At 52.5% G+C, this 22,411-nt stretch overlaps 1 protein-coding gene across 2 annotated transcripts in view; it reads left to right on the top strand.

Annotated features, from left to right (window-relative positions):
• Window positions 1-22,411, top strand: part of RHBDL3 (rhomboid like 3) — a 61,274-nt gene that overhangs the window by 8,961 nt on the left and 29,902 nt on the right. For both annotated transcript variants that reach the window (XM_003933019.4, XM_003933018.4), the window contains 3 exons: window positions 9,453-9,611; window positions 13,959-14,183; window positions 18,933-19,081. In XM_003933019.4, coding sequence (XP_003933068.1) covers window positions 9,453-9,611; window positions 13,959-14,183; window positions 18,933-19,081 — 533 coding nt within the window. The remainder of the gene's footprint in view (window positions 1-9,452; window positions 9,612-13,958; window positions 14,184-18,932; window positions 19,082-22,411) is intronic.

Raw genomic sequence — 22,411 nt, 5'->3', positions numbered from 1 at the left:
TTCTCCATTTAAAATAAAAGAGAAAAGTGAGGCTTGAGGGGGCGGGGCTTGCCCAAAGACAGCAGTGAGAACCCTCTGCAGCAGTCACGTGTGTGTATGTGTGCGCATATGTGAGTGCCTGTTTGTGTGTGAATGTGCACGTGTGTGTGTATGCCCCCCCCACAAGGCTTCTGGGTGGCCTCTGAAATGGGGCAGGAGACGCAGGAGCAGTTAAGCACCTGTATCCTTCCAGCCCTTGTCCTGCCTGCCATGCACCCCTCCGCACTTGCTCCCCTCCTTCTCCCTGGATCTGTCAGCTCTCTCCTCCGGGGGACCATAGGGACCCTTTGGTGCGTGCCAGGAGAAGCAGCAGCGGCCAGTGGTTTAGGCTGAAGAGGAGGATGGAGTGGATGCCAGACTCCTCCCTGCTCACATCCACTCTCGGCTCCCTGCCTGCAGCTCCCTGGAGACTCCTGGGCTTCATGGCCATGACTCGGCTTTAGTCCCCAGGCGGCTTCAGTCCCCAGGCGGCCATCAGGCTGGGCTGGATGAGTCAGCATGGATGTTACAGCTGCTCCTCCCAGGTACCCAAGGGCCTCTGAGTTACAGCCCACCCCCGCAAGCCCCTTCAGTGGCCTGGGAAAGGCAAGGGCCATTCTGGAATGGGGAGAGAGCCATCTGTGTGCCTGGGAGGCCTTGTGAGGAGGTCGGAAGGAGGAGAAGGGGCCTGCAGGAGTCCCCCAGGGGCAGCTGTCATGGTGGGAAGTAATAGGCCCAGTGGAGAAGGAAGGGGTGAGGTCGCTGCTTCCCCTCACTGTCCAGGTGTTGGGAGAGTTAGGTGGTTTTCTGGAAGCATGCCAGTTGTCGAGGGCTCGGCCTGAGTTCAGGCCAGAATGCCTGTCTCTCCCAAATCATCCTGCCCACCCCCATCCTGGGATTCAGCTGTTCGACTTGGGGCGAGGGGGATGCTCAGGAGCCTGCCTGGGGCTTTTGGGAGAAGCCCCATGAGAGGACTGAGCTGCTTTCCCCACCTCTCTGTGGTGGCAGCTGAGGGAGCAGAAATAATACAACTGGGAATCCCAGAATCTAGAGGCTTCTCCAGCTGTCAGGGGCCTGGCCTGGCCTGGCCAGATCCCAGGAGAGTGGGGGTTGCAAGGGCCCCTCATGGCTCCATCTGGGGAGGCTGGAGGACAGGAGGGGTCAGAACCTGGTTTTAGGAGCTGGTCTCTCTCCTTCCCACAGAGGCTTGAGGTCTCTGAAAACCCACTCCCAGCCCCAGCTTGAAGCAGGCCAGACTGCCCAGGGCCACCCGTTCCGGAGTGCCCTGGACAGGGGGCGTGTCTCTGAGTACCTCCATTTCTATATCTGTTAAATAGGACGAACCAGACTTACTCCAGGGTTGGCATGAGAACAACAACAACAAAAAAAATTGTGAAAGTCAGTATTTTAAAGTCAGGGGAAAGGTCAGGGGAAGGGTGTGAAGTGGTTTTCTCTATGGGTAAATTAGCATCCTCATTTGCAAGAAAGCAGAAGTTGGAAGAGAAAGCTGCTACTTCCCTAACCTCCCCCTTGACCTGGCAGCTGCAGCCTGGACCTAATTTAGGGGGCTGTAAATGTCCATGAATGGGCCAGAGTTCCCTGGGGCTCTGGCCATTGGGTGGGGAGAGCTCTGCTGAACCATAAACCCCTGGGCAGCCTCGTTAATTCTGCTCTGCTCAGCAGCCGGGTAATGAGGCAGGGGACCTGCAGATGAGCCATGGTAACCCCTACCACCATTCGCCAGAGGTGGGGGAGAGCCACCTGCACCGTACTCCAGCCCTAGCACACGCGCCTGTGCTCATTTCCCAGAGCTCGTTCTGTCTTGGTGGACTAGAAGACAGTGGGGACCTGGGCGGGAACCCGCTCTACATCCCAGATCTCCACCTTCCTTACCCAAGAGGTCTTCACCCTGGTGGCAGCTGGTTTGTTGGCCCCAGGTGCTGCCTTTGAGGTCCTTGAAAGTAACCCCACCCCTCCCTGAGATTCTGGTCCTGTCTAGATCGTGGACTGGGAGGGAGTCCTCCTGGGAGGGAGAATTCAAGCCTTGGAGGCAGGGACCAGACATGTATTTGTCCTGGAAATGCAGCTGGTGAAAATTAGACATACGTTATAGATACAAGAAGATAGAGGTATTCCCTTCTTTCTCATGCTTCCCTGCTGCTGGGCAAATTCTGAAGCCTGGGCCTGGTTGGCGGGCGGGCAGCGGGGAGGGGAAGACACAGTGCTGCTGTCCTGGGTGCTGAGCAGGCAAGTCCCAGCTCCAGCGGAGTTTGCTCCCTGAGAGCTCAGCTCAGCGGCCCCATTAGGCCAGTCACGGACTCCTCAGCCTCTCCTGGGGCCTGGTGTCCCCAGGCAGCTCTCAGGCTGGGCCTGTTGCCCACAGACTTCTAGCATTGCTGGAAGACTCCAGCACAGTGTCAGCTGCTTGGAGAGCCAGTGCTACTCGTGGGACAAAAGTGAAAGGCTGGTTCTGAACCAGCAGCAAAGGGAAACGTGAGTCTGCTATGAACTTATGCCTTGTTCCCAAAGAGTATTCCATGGAGCATTACTGTGAAAAAATACTATGAGCCGGGCGCAGTGGCTCAAGCTTGTAATCCCAGCACTTTGGGAGGCCGAGGCGGGTGGATCACGAGGTCGAGAGATCGAGACCATCCTGGTCAACATGGTCTCAAAAAAAAAAAAAAAAAAAATACTATGACCAGAGGTCAAATAAGTTTGAAAAATGCTGGGCTGAACAAAATCAGACATGTTTCTCCAGGGTAAGACTTTGCATAATATCCCTCCAAGAGCGTTTCCCGGTTGTAGGACCACAGAAGGTATTCCACAGAACGCACATGGGGAAACCCTTAACAATCAGTTGGGCATGGTGGCTCACATCTGTAATCCCAGCACTTTGGGAGGCTGAGGCACATGGATCACTTGAGGTCAGGAGTTTGAGCCCTGCCCGGTCAACATGGTGAGACCACATCTCTACCAAAATACAAACATTAGCCAGGCGTGGTCATGGGTGCTATAGTCCCAGCTACTCGTGCAGCTGTGGCAGAAAAATCGCTTGAACCTGGGAGGTGGAGATTGCAGTGAGCCAAGATTGCACCACTGCACTCTAGCCTGGGCGACAGCTTAAGACTCCATCTCAAAAAAATAAAAATAAACTAAGGGGCTATGTTTCATTCAACTGAACAAGACAGAGAAAAACAAGGGAGGGCAAGGTGGGACCAGCCAGCACAGTGGAGGAATCCTAAACTATTTCTGTCTTGACCGCAAACTGACTCTCTGACCTGGCCCAATTTATTTTGCCCCTTTTACCCTCTGCACCTGTTTCCTCATCAAACGAGTGTGATGCCTGGGTCACAGCTGATCCTTAGTGAATATGTGTTAGGTGGACACATAAGAGGATTGGATGAGGGTCTCTCACACTCTCCTTAGCTGCAGTACTCTAGTGATGGGAGAGAGTGCAGGATCTCACCCCTCTGCCTGGGTGTGAATACATCTGCACCAGTGACCGGCTGTTCACACTTGGACAACCCAGCTCTTGGTGCCTCAGTTTCCTCTCCTATAAAATGGAGCTCACAGTGGTATCTACCTGTTAGGGTTGCTGTGTGGTTTAAATTGGGGGGACCACTCAAAGTGACCAAGTTAGGACACTTTGAGAGAGGAGGAGCCACTGTAAATCGCACTCAAGGCCAGGCATGGTGGCTCATACCTATAATCCCAGCACTTGAGGAGGCCAAAGTGGGAGGATTGCTTGAGGCCAGGAGTTCAAGACCAGCCTGGGCAACATAGCAAAACCCTGTCTCTGTTTTTTGAAACAGAGTTTCGCTCTTGTTGCCCAGGCTGGAGTGAAATGGCGTGATCTCGTCTCACTGCAACCTCCGCCTCCTGAGTTCAAGCAATTCTCCTGCCTCAGTCTCCTGAGTAGCTGGGATTACAGGCACACGCCACCGTGCCTGGCTAATTTTTGTATTTTTAGTAGAGATGGGGTTTCACGATGTTGACCATGATGGTCTCAATCTCGACCTCATGATCTGCCCACCTCGGCCTCCCAAAGTGCTGGGATTACAGGTGTGAGCCACCGTGCCAGCTCCCCAAAATTTTTTTTAAATTAGCCAGGTATGGTAGCACATACCTGGTGTCCCAGCCACTCAGGAAGCCAAAGCAGAAAGATTGCCTGAGTCCAGGAATTCAAGGCTGCGGTGAGCTACAGTCATACCACTGCACCCCAGCCTGGGCAACAGAGCAAGATCCTGTTGTTTTTTAAACAACAACAATAATAATTATGCTTGGACAGCAGGTATATGCCAGGACTGTCACAGAAAAACCAGGATGGGTGGTGGACTGAGGTTTCAGTATCGGGGGTGCCCGATACACAGCAAACGTTCCACACATATCAGCCCTTAGCGTGTTACTGTTCCCTGGGATCGTATGCAGAAAGCCAGCACATGAACTAGCTCTGAGTGGAGCTGCTCTGTCTGAGGCGGGCTGGGGACTGCTCCAGTCCCTCCTCAGCATCCCTGGGCCTGAGAGGCCCCACAGTCCCTAGAACTCTGCAGTGCAGTTTGAAAACTACTGAGTTTCTTCCCACCTCTCCTGCACTGCAATTTCTGATTCCCTGACCTGCTGCCCCTCTCCCCAGTGTTGCCAGGCCCCTTGGACAGCACGGATGTGAATGGCCCCAGCCCTTCCTCACTCCCATGTGGAATTGCCTGCTCTTATCCCAGATGTCCCGTAGCCCCTTAACCGTGCAAAGATTCTGATAGAAGATCGGCTACCTACATGGGCTGCCTGAGTTCTGGATTTCTCATTTTCTACCCCCCATTTCCATATGGCACACTTATGTGCACAGGGTGGGTGACCTCTTTACGTCTCCCTGAGAAGAGTTTCTGCTTGATTGATGGAGAAACTGAGGCAGGGTAGTTGAATGAACTACCCAAGATGGCACAACAGCTGCGAGTAGAGCCGCCTCCTGGAACTCTCTTCCTCCCCTTGCCCCAGGTGACAATACAGAGGGAATCCTGTGGGTCAGCTCCCCCAGCTGGGTGGGCTGAGCACCCCAGGAAGGGGACCAGCATGGAAAGCAGGAGATGGCAGAGTGTGTGTGAGGCCTCAGGCTGGGGCAAGCTGTGACCTAGAGGATTAGGGTCGGATGCTGGGTGCTGGCGCGATTAGAGGCTGAGGCAGGTGGGCGGGCCAGCTCCTCTGTGTGCCTGTGTCCTTCTGCTCAAGCTGAATGTGGACGTGGCTGCCCCTCCCGCCAGGACGCTGAGCCCTATTCAGGAGGCAGCTTCCAGGACGCTCCCAGGCTACTGGCTCCCTGCTGGGCCCCTGCAGCCCGTTCACAGCCCACATTCTAACAGCTGCCCTGACCAGCGCCAGAGCAGCCTGGGTCAGGCCATTCATACCCCATCCCGAGCACCTCACTACCAACGTGGGTGAATCCGGGGCACAGAGTGCCTGGGGGAGGGGAGCTTCACAACCAGTGGCATGATATTAACAAGGAAATTGCATTGACAGGGCTTGTTTTCCCAAAAGCTTGAAACCACACTTTAATCTCCCTAACGATCCCGTCTGCCTTAAGCAGGCTGTGAAGGAGGTAGAAGGGGCGGATATGTGCCCAGAGAGGGTCGGCCACATCTCCATCACAGTGGGGTGCTCCCAGGTTTGCAGCAAGTGAACCTGGTCTGATCTCCTAGCCCCAACCCTGGGGAGCTGCTGCCCTGCAAGAGGAAGGTACCCACTTTATAGATGAGGCAACTGTGGCTAAGCAGTTCACTGTAAATTACAAAAACCCTAGTTAGTGGCAGACAGAGGCATGAGGTTTGCCTTGTCCCTTGCTGCCCCTGAGGGAGGGGTGCAGCCTCTTTAGAAGCTCCCAGCTTCCTTCTGGGGCAATGGGACTCACTTCTCTCCTGCTTTCTGGGCACTCACGCTCTCTCTGGCTCTCCCTGGTTCTTTCTCCCTTTGTGTCCCTTTCTGTCTCCCCCACGCCCCACGCCCACTGTCAGCGCCTGTCCTTGCTCTCATCTTCCCAGGGGTGGGGGTCGAAAGGTGTCCTGTGCATTCACGGAGCCCAGGCAGTCAGCCCATTGCTGCCTCCCCTCCCCCAGCCATCCTCTGGGCATCCCCGAGGCCTCATTATTAGGGTAGCGGTGACCCCCCATTGTCTGGCCTGTCTGGCCCTGCCATGAAAGGTAGAGTTTTGGCAGAGAACCGAGGCTCGGCCTGATTCCAGCTTGTTCTCTACTGTCTGGAGCCTGTTACTATGCCCGGGGCAGGGCAGGCAGGCCCTGGTGGGGGGGGTGGGGGCTTGAGGAGCCACAGGGCAGCCCCTGTCACTAGGACAACAGCAGGGAGCCCTGGAGGGGAAGACGAGGGGGAGAGCAGGTGGTTCTTTGTCTGGAGCCTGATCCCAGTACCCCCCCATCACACCCCTACCCACGGCCCTCCCCAGCCTGGAAGGCAGCCCCTGGGAGGGGATTGGTGCCTGCTCCTGGGGCAGGCAAAGCCATTGGGCTCCCTCCCACAGGCCGAGGCAGGAGTGACTGCACAAGCTGTGCCGCTGACCTTGGCCCCCTGCAGCGCCTACTTCGGGGCTTCCCAGGACTACATCTGCTCCTTCTCGTCCCACACCCCCCTCATCTGCCCACCGAGCACAGGAGGGCCAGGCTACTGAGACCCTGTGATGGAGTAGGGTTTGGCCCAGGTGGCTTGCAGAGGTGGGAGGGGTCCCAGGCACCAAGGAAACGGCCCCTCCCTGGCTGCCATTGCCACACCACCCCCTCCAGGCTCCATTCCCTTAGCTGAACAGTGAAGGAGGTCAGAGCTGTTGCTGACCAGGGCTCTTTCCTGCTTTTAAAGATCTCTGCCTATGCTAGGGCTGTGAGACTCCTAAAGCCCCTTCCTCTCTTGGGCCCACATTCACCTCTTTGACCCTTACATTTTGTTTCTGGGCAGCAGAGCTGGCCCTGGAGCTGGAGGTCAGTGGCACCTGTCCATGGCTTAGAGGAGTGCCCGGCCGCCTGGACGTGGAATCCTGGCTCTGCCATTTGCCAGGCAAATCACTTCACCTGTCTAGGCAACTTTTCTGTGCCTCTATTTCCTCATCTGTAAACAGGGACATCGATAGGATCTGCTACGTAGGTTGTTGTAGGGGGTTAAAGACATTATATCCATAAAGTGCTTAGAAGGGTATTTGGCTCTGGGAAAACACTCAGCAAATATTAAGTGTTTTTATTCTTCAGGATGGTTACTGAGCAACGAGTAGGGAAGTTTCCTGAAATACTTGATGTTGTGAACCAGAGAGATGTCATCCCTGAATCCTGGTATTTTGGCTTGAAGGTGGAAGATGTACAGATTTTAAAATATGCCTCGGGGTCAGGTGCGGGGGCTCACGCCTGTAATCCCAGTACCTTGGGAGGCTGAGGCAGGAGGATTGCTTGAGTGATCGAGATCAGCCTGGGCAACACAGAACCCATTGCTACAAAAAAATCTTTAAAAATTTAAAAACTAGCTGGTTGTGGTGGCACACCACTGTGGTCCCAGCTACTTGAGAGGCTGAGGTGGGAGGATTGCTTGAGCCCAGGAGGTCGAGGCTACAGTGAGCTATCATGGCACCACTTCACTCCAGCCTGGGTGATGGAGCAAGATCCTGTCTAAAACAAAACAAAGCAACAGACCTCATTGGAGACATATGTCCTTGTTGAATTCTGGGGAGAATTGAAATGGCCCATGACTGGGACTCCTGACTGTGGCTCTTGGAGTGTCTCAGAAATGCTGCACACAGAATCCACTTTCCTAAAATAGCCTTCATTGGCCATCTAGAAAAAGGGGGAAACATGGGTTTGGTATTCCAGACTCCCTCGTCTCACACACACACACTCCAATGTCTGTTTGCCTTTTAAACAACTCACAGCCACATCTCCAGGATGCAGGGGGAGTCTTATGTAGGGAGGCATCTGGTGAACAGGAAAGCTCCTGGCACCCAGGAGATGCCTGGTGTTAAAAGTGTTGCCGTGGGCCTTGGGTGGGTTCCATGAGGAAAGAGAGACAGAAATGATAAGGTCTCCGGGAGAGGTGACTGAGAGCCTGCCTTTTCTAAGTGAACCGATGAGGCTTTTCATAGAAAATCAGTGCCTGTCTGTTCATCTGAACACCCACTATTTATTTATCCAACAAATCTTGATTGAGTGCTGATAATGCCAGGCTCTGTGCTAAGCACCGGGTAAGTTTTGATACCGACCTGCGAGGCGCCGCGATCCAAGGAGGAGGCAAAAGCAGAGAGACACCAGTGTGGGCTGGAGGCCCAGAGATCTGGACAGAGCAGGGGTGCAGTGAGAACAGGCCATGCCTGGGGGAGCTTCCAAGAGAAGGGGACATCTGAGCAGTCAGGAAGGGTGAGTCGGAGTCTCCCAGGGAGATAAAGGAAGAAAGGAAATCCCAGGCAGAGGGACCCACATGTGCAAAACTGCAAACAATAAAAGCACAGTGTAAAACACATAGATGCGCAACTCATACTCAGGCGTGTGCGCAGACACCCTGCAAAACAATATGAAAACCAGAGCAGAGTGTCTCGGCCAGCCAGTCTTGCCTGCCTGGGTGTGTGGGAGGGGCTGTGAGAGGGCGACCAGGGGCAGAAGGACTTGCAAGGCGGTGCTTCTTGCTCCCCAGGGCCCTCTGGCATCCCCCTGGACTCCCTTTGGCCCCATCCCCTTTCCCTTTGCCAGTCACAGCTGAAACGTCCTCCTCCTGCTGTCCTCTCCCCTGCCCAGGCCCCAGAAGTTTCTCATCTTCCTGGCTCTTTGTTCGCACTTCCCTCTCCATGGTGAGAGGAGGCAGTTTGACTCTGAGCCTCAGTTTTCTTTTTTTTTTTTTTTTTTTTTTTTGAGACGGAGTTTCGCTCTTGTTACCCAGGCTGGAGTGCAATGGCACGATCTCGGCTCACCGCAACCTCCGCCTCCTGGGTTCAAGCAATTCTCCTGCCTCAGCCTCCTGAGTAGCTGGGATTACAGGCATGCGCCACTATGCCCAGCTAATTTTTTGTATTTTTAGTAGAGACGGGGTTTCACCACGTTGACCAGGATGGTCTCGATCTCTCGACCTCGTGATCCACCCGCCTCGGCCTCCCAAAGTGCTGGGATTACAGGCTTGAGCCACCGCGCCCGGCCGGAGCCTCAGTTTTCTTAACCACACGAGATGGTTGCATTGGGTGATCCTGAAGGTCCACAGGTCCTCTAGGGTTCTAAGTGATTGTCATGCCTATCTAGATGTTTCCGGGGTATGGGGGAAGGGCCTTGGAAACTCGAAGACACTGCCTGGGCCTCTGTTGGCCAGGGGATGGGGACTGAGGCTAGTGAGAATGGTGGTGATCGGGGCACCCACATCAGTGTGAAGAGGAGGTGGTGCCCTGCTGACCCCGCTGCTGTCTGCTTTTCCCTCAGTGTGACCCTGGGAACACGGGCTACATCAGCACGGGCAAGTTCCGGAGCCTTCTGGAGAGCCACAGCTCCAAGCTGGACCCGCATAAAAGGGAGGTGCTCCTGGCCCTCGCCGACAGCCATGCGGACGGGCAGATCTGCTACCAGGATTTTGTCAACTTGGTGAGTACTCTGGGGGCCCTCGCTACTGGAAGGGACCTATTTGAAGGTTGCAGCTTCCACATATTTAAGGATTTAGGCAATTAAAAGGATCTCTTGGCCTGCAGCATGGAAAATGTGCAGGCTTCTGCAGGTGAAAGGACACCACCCAGGGCCCGTTTTCTCTTTGTCTCTAGGCTCTGCCCTCTGCGGTGCCAGCCCATCCTCAAAGCAGCGCCTGGCAATTTCAGACCCTCCCATTGTGGCAGCAAAGTGTCTGCAGCTGTTGCAGCTCTCATACCCTCAGGCTGCACCTTGCAGAAGAGGGGACACACACACACACACACACACACACACACACACACACACACAAACGCGCACACACACACACACACACACACACACACACACACAGTGATTGAAATGGATCCTTCTTGTGGTAGCTCTTGCACAAGGCCTGGGATTTTCTCCCTCCCATTGGCCTAAATTGGGCAGTAGAATGGGTAGATTGACTTAAACCTATCATTGCCCCACCCCTGGAGCTGAGAGTAGGGTCAATTCCACCAAAATGAAGGGCTAGGAGTAGATAGGGTCTTGGTGGCAGGAGAAGGGGCTGGGCAGTGGGGGCCAGGAGGGTCAGCGCAGCACGTGGTAGAGCCAGAGCTCAGCAGATGTGCTCAGCAGATGTGCTCAGCAGATGCCCTGGGCTGCCAAAGGGGCTGGAGAAGGGAGGCCCATGAGTCCTGCCCAGCAGCCTGGTTATCTCAGAGCAGAGAGTCCCCACTCACTAAGGGTTAATGCTGTGCTATTTCAGTGTCTACTGTGGACTGGGGTTTAGCGGGGTTAAGCAGAGAGTATTTTACCCACCACGGGATGCAGATGACATCAGTAGAAGCTGTGTGAACAAGCAGGATGAATACAAAACCCAGAGTTTTTCGCTGGGTTTCCCTATTGGTGAGGTGGAGCTGGTTACCTCTCTTCATGGCACCCATGGAGGGAGCAAGAGTGAAATGACTTGTATGAAGCGCCCCAGGCTCCTGGAATTCAAAGGCACCAGGGACGGGGGAGCTGCCACCACTTGAGCCTGTCCTTGGGCCTCACCAATGCTCTGATGTGGATGCCCAGGCAGGAGAGATGTTTCAACAGCCTCTTAGCTGAGGGCCAGCCTTGGCCTGGGGATTGGCATGTAATTATAGGGAGCTGCTGTGGGGCTTTTGGGAGTGGAGGAATCTACTGCTGTTCAGAGTGGTGCCAGGGAGTAGACCTCATGGAGGGCAAGGGACAGAACTGAGCTGAGCAGGGAGGAGCACAGTCAGGATTCATAGGATGGGTGGTGGGGGGTGAGTCCTGGGACTTGGAGCCCAGTATGGCCACCAAAGCCCAGACCAAGGGTTTGAGCTGCCCAGGCCCATCCGTAGCCCCAGCGCCTGTGTGTTGGCTGCAAGAGGCTCTGCTTGGCCATAGGGCAGAGTAGGGCATGCGGCGCCCATGAGTGGCTTCTCTCCAGCCAGGGGTCAGTGGAGCCTCTGTCTGAGCTCAGGACAGCAATTACTTGTTACTGCTGGGATTTCCGTGTTCAAATTCTGCACTGGATCTGTATGAGCTAGGGCTGCCGTGGAGAGCAGACAAAGAAGAAGGAACTCAGCAGGGGGAAGCTCTCAGTAGGGCAGAGAGCTGAGGACCTGGAGTCTAGCAAACCCAGGTCCTGGTCTGGCTCTGCCTTTGCCGCTCACTGGGAAAGAGCCTCTGAACCTGGCTTTTCCCGTTTGTAAAACGAAGCCAAAGGATCCCCTCTTTAGGGCTGTTGCAAGGATCAGATAAAGTATTTGAATGTTTTTGATGTCTCTTAATGGTCTTCATCAGGTAAACTCCTCTGCATCCTTTGTGAGCCTTTACCTGCCAGTCCAGGCAGAGTGAGACAGCCTTTTTCAGAGCCCCCGCAGTGCCTTGCCCAGGCTTCTCTCGCAGTACAAACCACCACACTGCGTTACAGCTGAGCAGCCCAGGTAGTCCTGTATGGGTGTGCAGGTTGTATACTGAACAAGGGTGCCTGGCTGAGGGAGGATGGAGACTGAAATCTGGCCTGGACTTTGCCCACCAAGGCCTGGCATGGGTGCACCCATCCGGAAGAGACTCCTTTATCTAATTGGCACAACAGCTCCGAATGGGCTAGCATGGACTCTGGAGTCAGGCAGCCTGGATTTACGTCCTGACTTTGTGGTTTACTAAGTAGGAGTCCTCGGGGAAATTACTCACCCTCTCCAAGCTTCAGTTCCCCTATTTGTAATGTCGGAATAGTATGGGGCGCCAAATAACTACAATGGCACCCTCTCTTGCTGTTTATACACTTCTATCTCCCCTCGTAAGCTCCATGAGGCCGAGAGCATGGTCACGACTGTGCCCAGCACGGCGCTGGGCATGTGAAGGATGCTGGTGGATGGTGAGTGTGTACTCCTGCTGAGCCAGCTCCCACCACAGGTCTTCAGGGCCTCTGGGCCCTGTGTGTGTGTGAGTGTGAGCTGTGTGGTCTGCAGGCCCCTGTGCATGTGCATCCTCAGGGACTGGGAGAGGGACAGGTAAGTGCGGCCACAAGTGGCTGGGCACGGTGGCTCATGCCTGTAATTCCAGCACTTTGGGAGGCTGAGGCGGGTGGATCACGAGTTCAAGAGATGGAGACCATCCTGGTCAACATGGTGAAACCCCGTCTCTACTAAAAATACAAAAAATGAGCTGGACATGGTGATGCGTGCCTGGAATCCCAGCTACTCAGGAGGCTGAGGCAGGAGAATTGCCTGAACCCAGGAGGCGGAAGTTGCAGTGAGCCGAGATCGAGCCATTGCACTCTAGCCTGGGTAACAAGAGCAAAAAAACTCGTCTCAAAAAAAAAAAAAAAGAGTGGCCACAAAATAATCTGACAACGCGATTCTGTCTTGGGCTTGCAATGTGCACAAGGACCCTAACCCTGGCGTACATTTACAGAGCTCCTGGGCCATTGAGAAGAACCAGATCCAAGCTTTGTAAGCATGGAGAGGATGGGGATAGGGAATGGTTGGAAAGGGTTCATCTGGGAAGACCTGCTGGCGGGGGGCGAGCTTTAAGCTAGATTTTGACAGTGAGCGACAGCAGAGCTCAGGAATGCAAGGGTGGAGGACCATGCTGATGGATGTTCATACCTCCTGGCCTGGTCTGAACCTAGATGCTCCCCAGCCACCTGCCCTCTGACAGGGCCTCCAAACCCTGTGCCATGAACTAGCCTGGTTCACCTCACCAGCCTATTGGGCTCCTGCCTTCGGGGTTAGCCCGATGTCCACTGCTGGGCCCAGAGTCCCAGAAATACATTGATAATCCCCACACCAGCAACTATGGGACAGCTGAGATGTGGGGTGGGGAGAGCCATGTCTCTAGGATTTCTCTCCATAAGAAGGTCTAGAGTTGGCCATGGAGAGCAGGTAGGAGGTAACAGAGGCCTTGGGAGGCCAGGAGTCAGCAGGGCCACCTCCAGTCTCGGAGCCAGGCTGACCACTGAGCAGGGCTGCCACAGCTCTACCCAGGATGTGTCAGGGCAGCCTCAGGCCACTGAGGGTAGAGCCGGTCCCCAGGCGGAGCTTTGCAGCTAGTCCTTGGACTTGCTGGGTGCCACAGGTCTTGTGAAGGCCCTCAGGAGTGGTGACCTTCCCCAGGCACAGCTTGGGTTTTGGCTCTGGGGGCCTTTCTGCAAACCCATCTAACCAAGGGCTGTCTGCCTCTTCCCAAGATAGTATGTCTGAGGGTGCTACCTCCTGCTCATCCGTTGATTCTCACTCAGACTTCACCTCCTCCAGGAAGCCTTCCTTGACCCGCCTTGGGACTGGATTGGGCTCCCTCTTGTGTATTCCTCTACAGCAGCCTTAACTCTGAGCTGCGGTTGCTGGCTACTTATCTGTCTTGAGCACCACCGTATCCCTCCCTGTGCCTGGTAATGAGCCTGACACTTAGTAGTTGCTCAATAAATAGTGATGGACAGATGATGAATGAGTGGATGAAGGAAAGTATTGCAACCACAAATACAGGCTCTGGTGCCTTACTGGGTGTGAACTTGATGGATTCTAAAGCTCTCTGTGCCTCGTTTTTCTAATCCAACAGAATGGGGATGTTTATAGTCCTTATCTAATGGGAAGACTGGTGATCATCAAATGAGCCAAAAGACATGAAGGGCTGAGACTAACCCCTGACACCTAACAAAAGCTTGGTGAATGTTGCTTCTTATTAACTATTATGGGAGAAAGGGAAATGCGAGGTCAGGCCTGGTGTGAGGAACGTGCTGGCTGGGAAGGCGGTGGGGCCTCCGCTGGGTCCCAGCTCTTACTCTCTCCCCATTCCTTTCCTGCACAGATGAGCAACAAACGTTCCAACAGCTTCCGCCAAGCCATCCTGCAGGGCAACCGCAGGCTAAGCAGCAAGGCCCTGCTGGAGGAGAAGGGGCTGAGCCTCTCGCAGCGACTCATCCGCCATGTGGCCTATGAGACCCTGCCCCGGGAGATTGACCGCAAGTGGTACTACGACAGCTACACCTGCTGCCCCCCACCCTGGTTCATGATCACAGTCACACTGCTGGAGGCAAGGACGAGGGTGGGGAGGGGGTTACTCTGCCTTGGGGAATGGCGGGTATGGGGAGAGGAGCCGAGAGGATGACACAGATCAAGGGCGAAGAGGGACATTCTCCTCTATTGAAGAATGGATGAAGGATCAAACAACAGTTGTAGGCCGGGCATGGTAGGTGGCTCATGCCTGTAATCTCAGCGCTTTGGGAGGCTGAGGCAGGCTGAAGACAAGAGGTTGGGAGTTCGAGACCAGGCTGACCAACATGAAGAAACCCCATCTCTACTAAAAATACAAAATTAGCCAGACTGGTAGCTCATGCCTGTAATCCCAGCTACTGGGGAGGCTGAGGCAGGAGAACTGCTTGATCCCAGGAGGCAGAGGTTGCAATGAGCCAAGATCACACCATTGCACTGCAGCCTGGGCAATGAGCGAAACTCTGTCTCAGAATAAATAGGTAAATAAATAAATAAATAAATAATAAGAGTTGTATGGCAAGACAGACTCGGTTGCAGTAGATGCCAGTGTTATAACCCTGGACTGCAAAGAGATATTCCAAAGTTTATTACCTCAAACAATACTGATTACAGCCAAATCCCCATAGGACCACTGCCCCCCACCCACCCCAGAACAACAGCAACAAAAACAATGTCATAATTCCATTGACTTGGGGGATTTAGCCAGGCTGACTCGTTAAAGCCAGTTTATTTAGTTCCTCCTCAGGTGGGTAATGTGGACCAAAGGTAATGTGGACCAGGCATTTGCTCCATTTTCCCACCTGAAAATCGGAAATAACCAGACCTGCCCTCCCTCTCCCGGGACACCTCTATTTAAAGTGAGAGAGTGGCTGTTGGTGCTTTCTGAACACAAAAGCATCAGACAAACACATCTGGGAGGCAGTATGAACAGGTAAATACGGGCTTAACATTTTTAAAGAACATTCTCCCCTTAGGGAATCCTCTGTGCCTATTGTTACGCTAAATTCCATTGCTTATGCAACATCATCCAAAGGTACCGCTTGCTGTGTTAGTGCCCGTGTGTGATGAAACTCAATTCTTTTGGCTCCTCCACTCAGGAACCTGTGCAGCCCACTCTAGCTCCAGCTCCCGAACGATGCTTGGCTTCACTTTGGGATTTTATGATCTCCGCTGTTTCCCTTCCAAAGCCACGGGCCTAATTACCGCCTCTGCATATGTTCTTGTAAAGTTCCTGCCTAATCAAACGGCAGGATCGTTAAGCTTGGCGGCATCCTTCTTTTTTTCTAAATCAGAATATCTGGTCTGCAGGCCAGCGTTCCCTATTTGTTGTTATGGCTTCATCCAAGTACATGTTGAAGTTGTGATTTTTCTGAGATATTCTTGGACTCGTTCTTCAAGCTCATACTGTGTTGGTCTATTTATTAACTTCTATTTGAGGCCCCATAATAACGAGATGCCTTGGAAGCAGGATTTGCTGCCAGGCTACCTGCATGGCGCTAGGTGGACAGAATGGCTCCTCAGAGAGCCCAGGAGAATACAGTTGCCAGGGGCCTAAGCCATTCCCAGGCTGAGTCCACTAATTATAGCTTCCTTCTCTAAGTGTGTGCCGGGCAGAAGACTGGCTTTTTGTGTAGTTTATCACTTTTAAACCTCATGCCACTCTGAAAGTCTAGGCATTGGTACCCTTTCCAGATAAACTGAGGGCCAGAGAATTCAGTTTGCCCAAGTTGATCAAAAGGGGTGGATTTTGTGTCCAGACTGGTTCAGATGAACCTCAGCTATGTGAACTCAAACCACCAATCAAGAAGAAACTGGGAAGTGCTCAAATAGCTGAAGTGACTCCTCAAAACCCTCGTGCTATAAAACCCAAGGCTTTTGTCTTCTATACAGTCCTGGTAACCTGGCTTTCAGATTCCATAATGAATGGCAAATAGGAGGGACATGGTAGGAAGCAATGAAGGGGTCCACTACCAGCAAGCAATAAGAAGTGGTAGCCGGCAGCCTGGCAGTGAAGGAAGAGACAGAAGGAAAGTTTGAAGCAGACCTGAATTTTAAAGAAATACAAGAATTGGCTGGGTGTGGTGGCTCACACCTGTAATGCCAGCACTTTGAGAGGTCAAGGCAGGTGGATCTCTTGAGCCCAAGAGTCTGGACAACAAAGTGAGACTCTGTTTCTACAAAAAAATAAAAAAATCAGCCAGGTATGGTGGTACATGCCTGTGGTCCCAACTACATGGGAGGTTGAGGCCCGAGGATCGCCTCAGCCCAGGAGGTTGAGACTGCGGTGAGCTGTGTCCATGCCATAGCACTCCAGCCTGAGTGACAGAGCAAGACCCTGTCAAAAAAAGAGAAAAGAAAAAAGAATACAAGAATTTGGGGCCTTGGCCAGACGTGGTGGCTCATGCCTGTAAGCCCAGCACTTTGGGAGGCCAAGGTGGGCGCATTACTTGAGGTCAGGAGTTCAAGACCAACCTGACCAAGATGGTGAAGCCCCATCTCTACTGAAAATACAAAAAGTAGCTGGGTGTGGTGGTGGACACCTCTAATCCCAGCTACTCAGGAGGCTGAGGCGGGAGAATCGCTTGAACCTGGTAGGCGGAGATTGCAGTGAACCAAATCATGCCACTGTACTCCATCCTGGGCCACAGAGCAAGACTCTGTCTCAACAAAAGAAAAAAAAAAGAGTTTGGGGCCTTGAGTGTACAAGCAAAAACACTATCCTGGCCAGGCGCGGTGGCTCACGCCTGTAATTCCAGGGCTCTGAGAGGCTGAGGCAGGCGAATCATTGAGGTTAAGAGTTCAAGACCAGCCTGGCCAACATGGGTTTAGCAGAAACCCCATCTCTACTAAAAATACAAAAATTAACCATGCGTGGTGGCAGGTGCCTGTAATCCAAGCCACTCGGAAGGCTGAGGTATGAGACTTCCTTGAACCCGGGAGGCAGAGGTTGTGGTGAGCCGAGATCATGCCACTGTACTCCACCCTGGGTGACAGAGCAAGACCCTGTCTCAAAACAAAACAAAAACAAACAAAAATGCTATCCTCCTGTGGTTGCTCTAGAAAATATCACTCTTATAGCCCAGATCAATACCTGAGATATTCTTAAACAGTTGCGTGTGCCCTGATTAAGAACACAGAGACATAAATGATACATTTTAGAAGGAGTTCCAGAAAAAAAAGAGTGAAGATAAATACCGTTTTAGAGATTAAACAAGTATGCTTCTGTCACCTGTGCAAAGTCAACTGTGGAATGTCGCTGAGATGCAGAGAAATTGGAACCCTTGTACACTGTTGGGAAAGTAAAATGGTGCAGCTGCTATGGAAAATAGTCTGCCATTTCCTCAAAAGATGAAACGCAGAACTACTGTATGATCCAGCAATTCCACTTCTGAATGTATCCCAAAAGAATTGAAAGGGACTGGGCCAGGCGCGGTGGCTCACGCCTGTAATCAGCACTTTGGGAGGCCGAGGCGGGTGGATCACGAGGTCAAGAGATCGAGACCATCCTGGTCAACATGGTGAAACCCCGTCTCTACTAAAAATACAAAAAATTAGCTGGGCATGGTGGTGCGGTCCTATAATCCCTAGAGTAGTCAAATTCATGGAGACGGAAAGGAGAATGGTGGTTGCCAGGGTCTGCAGGGAGCAGGGAATGAGGAGTCATTGTTCAGTGGGTACAGAGCTTCAGTTTTGCAAATTAAGAGTTCTATGGATAGATAGTGATGGTAGCACAGCAACATGAATGTCATTTAGTGCCACTGAACTGATTAAGGCCAGGCACAGTGGCTCACACCTATAATCCCAGCACTTTGGGAGGTTGAGGTGGGCAGGTCACTTGAGGTCAGGAGTTCTAGACCAGCCTGGCCAACATGGTGAAACCCTACCTCTACTAAAGATACAAAAGTCAGCAGGCCCTGGTGGTTCACTCCTGTAATCCCAGATGTTTGGAAGGCTGAGACAGGAGAATGACTTGAACCCAGGCGGCAGAGGTTGCAGTGAGCCAAGATCGTATCATTGCACTTCAGCCTGGGTGACAGAGTGAGAGCCTACCACAAAAATAAAAACCCAAAAAACTGATTAAGATGGTAAATTTTGACTGGACATGGTGGCTCATGCCTGTAATCCCAGCACTTTGGGAGTCCAAGGTGGGTGGATCATGAGGTCGAGTGTTCAAGACCAGCCTGGCTAAGATGGTGAAACCCCATCTCTACTAAAAATACAAAAATTAGCCAGGTGTGGTGGCAGGCACCTGTAATCCCAGCTACTTGGGAGGCTGAGGCAGGAGAATTGCTTGAACCTGGGCAGCAGAGATTGCGGTGAGCCAAGATTATGCCACTGTACTCCAGCCTGGGCGACAGAGTGAGACTCTGTCTCAAAAAAACAGTAAATAAAAAACAAATAGAAAGATGGTAAATTTTATGTGTATTTCACTACAGTCTTTAAAAAAAAATCAACCTGTGTGGAATTTGTCATCTCCCAAGTGAGTGAATGAGTTATGACTGGAATTAAAATTCAAAATCCTCCAAAGCCTTTCTGCTTAGCACTGAGGAAGTGTGGACAAAGACCCGGGGACCACGTTGTGGCCATTTAACACAAAATAAGCAAACGGAAGTGGGTGAGGGGTGGCTAAAAGCTCAGTTGGGCCCTGGCTATGGGGCATCCCTCTTTCTCTGAGAAAGAAAGATGATAACTTCCTGTAGGGACTCCCCGTGTTAGTCAGAGCAACAGGAAGTTTCCTGGGCGGTGGACACCTAGTAACAGGCTCTCTCCGTTCTCTGCTGTCATCCAGGTTGCCTTTTTCCTCTACAATGGGGTGTCGCTAGGTCAGTTTGTACTGCAGGTAACTCATCCACGTTACTTGAAGAACTCGCTGGTTTACCACCCACAGCTGCGAGCACAGGCTTGGCGCTACCTGACATACATCTTCATGCATGCAGGGTGAGTACTTGTCTTCTTTTGCTCTGTCAAAAGATCCTGCAGAAAAATAAGTAGTTGAGATAGCCTGGATTGAAATACAGTTTTTGGATTATTTTTTATCTGCTTGGACACAGGATTTGAGATGGCTGCTTGACACTCATTTAATACCAAAATATACAGGTACATTATTGATAGTGAATGAGAAATGGAAAAATATATAAGAAGGAAAATGCTAAAAGCCAGCGGTGAGAGAGCACACACATACACAGTATGTGATTCTGTGTACTTGCTAGAGGTGTCTTGAAAATTTGTTCTCAGCTTCCTAGTGGCCAAAGCAAAAAGAGACATCAAGCCACCAGATTCATTGTCCATAATTGTGCGTGAGTTCCTCCCAGTGTGGTCTCCGTATGTATAGAGAGCCTTCTTGAGGAACTCTGGTGATTATTAGAGTTTCCATTTATAGAGCCCTGTAGCCTCTTTGGGGGCTGGAGCACAGTCAGTTCTCATTGGTGCCTCCCACTTCATGATAAGGAACTACCAGCTGGCCAGGTGACCACCCAGGTCCACGTCCTTTGAAAACCAGCAGGCTTTTATGGGGTGGAAGCACTGTGATGGGAGAGGAGAGACCCCAGACACCAGGCCTCTAGGTGTCTTCTGCAGCCTCTCCAGAGAAGTGAAGGAGCTCCCTGTTAGCCTGGGAAAGACCCTGGAGGTGCCTGGCCCTGGGGTGGGAACTGGGAAGGGGGCCACTCTGGCCCTAGTGACACCATCATTCCCATTGCTCAGCAGAAAGACCCACAATGGCCAAGAGGGAGTTGTCCTATGAGCCTCCATTCCCCAAGCCTCTTAAAGCAGGTGCAAGAGCTAATCCCGAATTGGCTGCACCTGTGGGGGAGGGTGCTTGCCGGTGAAGAGACCTGAATGAACGCCTCTGCTCGGGCTGAAGAGGATCATTGGTATAGGCTGCCTCCCTTGTCTGGTTTGCCCCGGGCTTTGATCTCACAGGGCTAACGAGCAGCAGGAGGGCTGTCAGGCTTCACTCACATCCACTCATGAGCCAGGGGTGACAACAGACACGAGGCTGCCCTGCCCAGGCAGCACAAGCCAATGGCTGCACATGGGTTCGGACTGTCTGCCTTCTTTCCAGGACTGCCCCCTGACCTCTCTTGGTGCCTCGGGGTGAGGAATGAGAATAACCAAAGCCTCCTTGCTCCATCCTCTGCCTCCTGGAGCCGAAAGCAGTGTGCTCACAGTGGACAGGGCTCAGATGCCCTCGGCTGCGGCCTAGAGGGCTGGCCTGGGCCTTTCTCCAGTAGTTGCTTTGATGGGGCAACGCCTGCCGGGAAGAGTCCTCGGAGGAGTCTCCAGGTCTGTGGATTTTGAGCAAGGGGCTCTTGCCTGGTGCAACAGAGATAGACACAGCAGTAGACAGGAGACAGGGACAGCTGGCCAGTGTCTAGGGAGGTCGCAGCAAAGTGACCTGTTGACCAGGCGTATTGGCTCACACCTGGAATCCCAGCATTTTGGGAGGCCAAGGTAGGAGGATCACTTGAGGCCAGGAGTCTGAGATCTGCATGGGCAACATAGTGAGATCCTCTCTCTACAAAAAATAAAAACACTTAGCCAAGTCAGGTGGAGCTTGGCTGTAGTCTCAGCTACTCCGGGGACTGAGGTGGGAGGATCACTTGAGCCCAGGAGGTCAAGGCTACATACAGTGAGCCGAGATTGCGCTGCTGCACTCCAGCCTGGGAAACAGAGTGAAACCCTGTCTCAAAAAAAAAAAAGCGACCTGTTACTCAGAGACATACTGTAGGCCTGGGAATCCAGAAGCCAGTGTGGTAAAGAAGAGCTCAGAAGGAGGCAGGAGCCTTGAGTTCCTCCCTGGCTGCTTCTAGCTTCAGGTTCTGAGACTGTAAAACAGGCCATGGTGCTGGAAAACCGGTAAGGCCCCTCCGCCTGTGAATCTAATGTTGTCACCAGCTCCCTTTCCAGTGACTTTTCCTGACACCTCTAATCTCCCTAAAATCCTTTAGCTAGCAATCAGTGGTGGGTAGAAGATTCTAGCATAGTAGAATCCAGGACACAGCCTAACATGTCTGCACTACCTTGCAGGTACAGTCCGGAGTAAGCAGGTGCCCAAGTGTTGCCCATGGTTTCTCTGGGCAGCACAGCTGGGCCTCCGGGCAGGGTCCTGCTTACCAGCAGCAAGATGGAGACCCAGGCAGGGCCCAGCCTCTCTGTTACAGGCTGTGTCACTTCCTGACAGATAGCATCTCCCGGGAGCTGCCCAGGGGCTGTCAGCTCAATGTAAATGAGACAGTGGGTGTTAAAGTGCTTTGTAAAGTTGAAAGCACCAGATTGACTTACTAATAGTCATGTTACAATCTTTTCTGGTAACATGCACACAGCTAGACACCCCACAATTTTAGCAGCAAGATCTAGTCACAGGTAGTATGGGAAAAAAGGCACTCACGGTGTCAGAAAGCCTGGGGTCCCATCTCCCAGTCCTGAGGGTTTTGGAGCAGAATAGGTCCTTCTCTTCTTCTTTTTTCTTTTCTTTGAGATAGAATCTCACTCTGTCACCCAGGCTGGAGTGCAATTGTGTAATCTTGGCTCACTGCAGCCTCCGCCTCCCAGATTCAAGCGTTTCTCCTGCGTCAACCTCCCAAGTGGCTGGGACTACAGGCGCACACCACGATGCCCGGCTAATTTTTGTAATTTTAGTAGATGACTGGCTAATTTTTGTATTTTGTATTTTTAGTAGTTCAAGGCCAGGCCGCCGCTGAACTCCTGACCTTGTGATCTGCCCACCTTGGCCTCCCAAAGTGCTGGGATTACAGGCGTGAGCCACCATGCCCAGCCAAGGTCTCTTCTTACAGCAGGAAAGAGAAACCTCCCTTATGAGACTCTAAGGGAAAACATTGAATTTTTAAGTTACAAGATGTATCTTTAATGCCTGAACTTGTTTTAAGAACATATTTTTCACCGGGCACGGGGGCTCAAGCCTGTAATCCCAGCACTTTGGGAGGCCGAGGCGGGTGGATCACGAGGTCAAGAGATCGAGACCATCCTGGTCAACATGGTGAAACCCCGTCTCTACTAAAAATAAAAAAGAATTAGCTGGGCATGGTGGCACGTGCCTGTAATCCCAGCTATTCAGGAGGCTGAGGCAGGAGAATTGCCTGAACCCAGGAGGCGGAGGTTGTGGTGAGCCGAGATTGCGCCATTGCACTCCAACCTGGGTAACAAGAGCGAAAACTCCGTCTCAAAAAAAAAAAAAAAGAACATATTTTTCTTTAAACATCCGTAGCTCTTACAAATAGAGCCAGAACATGGCCGGGAGCAATGGCT

The sequence above is a fragment of the Saimiri boliviensis genome, chromosome 17, assembly GCF_048565385.1.
Source record: "Saimiri boliviensis isolate mSaiBol1 chromosome 17, mSaiBol1.pri, whole genome shotgun sequence".
Lineage (NCBI taxonomy): Eukaryota > Metazoa > Chordata > Mammalia > Primates > Cebidae > Saimiri > Saimiri boliviensis.
The sequence above is the reverse complement of the archived record's forward strand: the minus strand, read 5'-3'. Positions and strand labels throughout refer to the sequence as shown.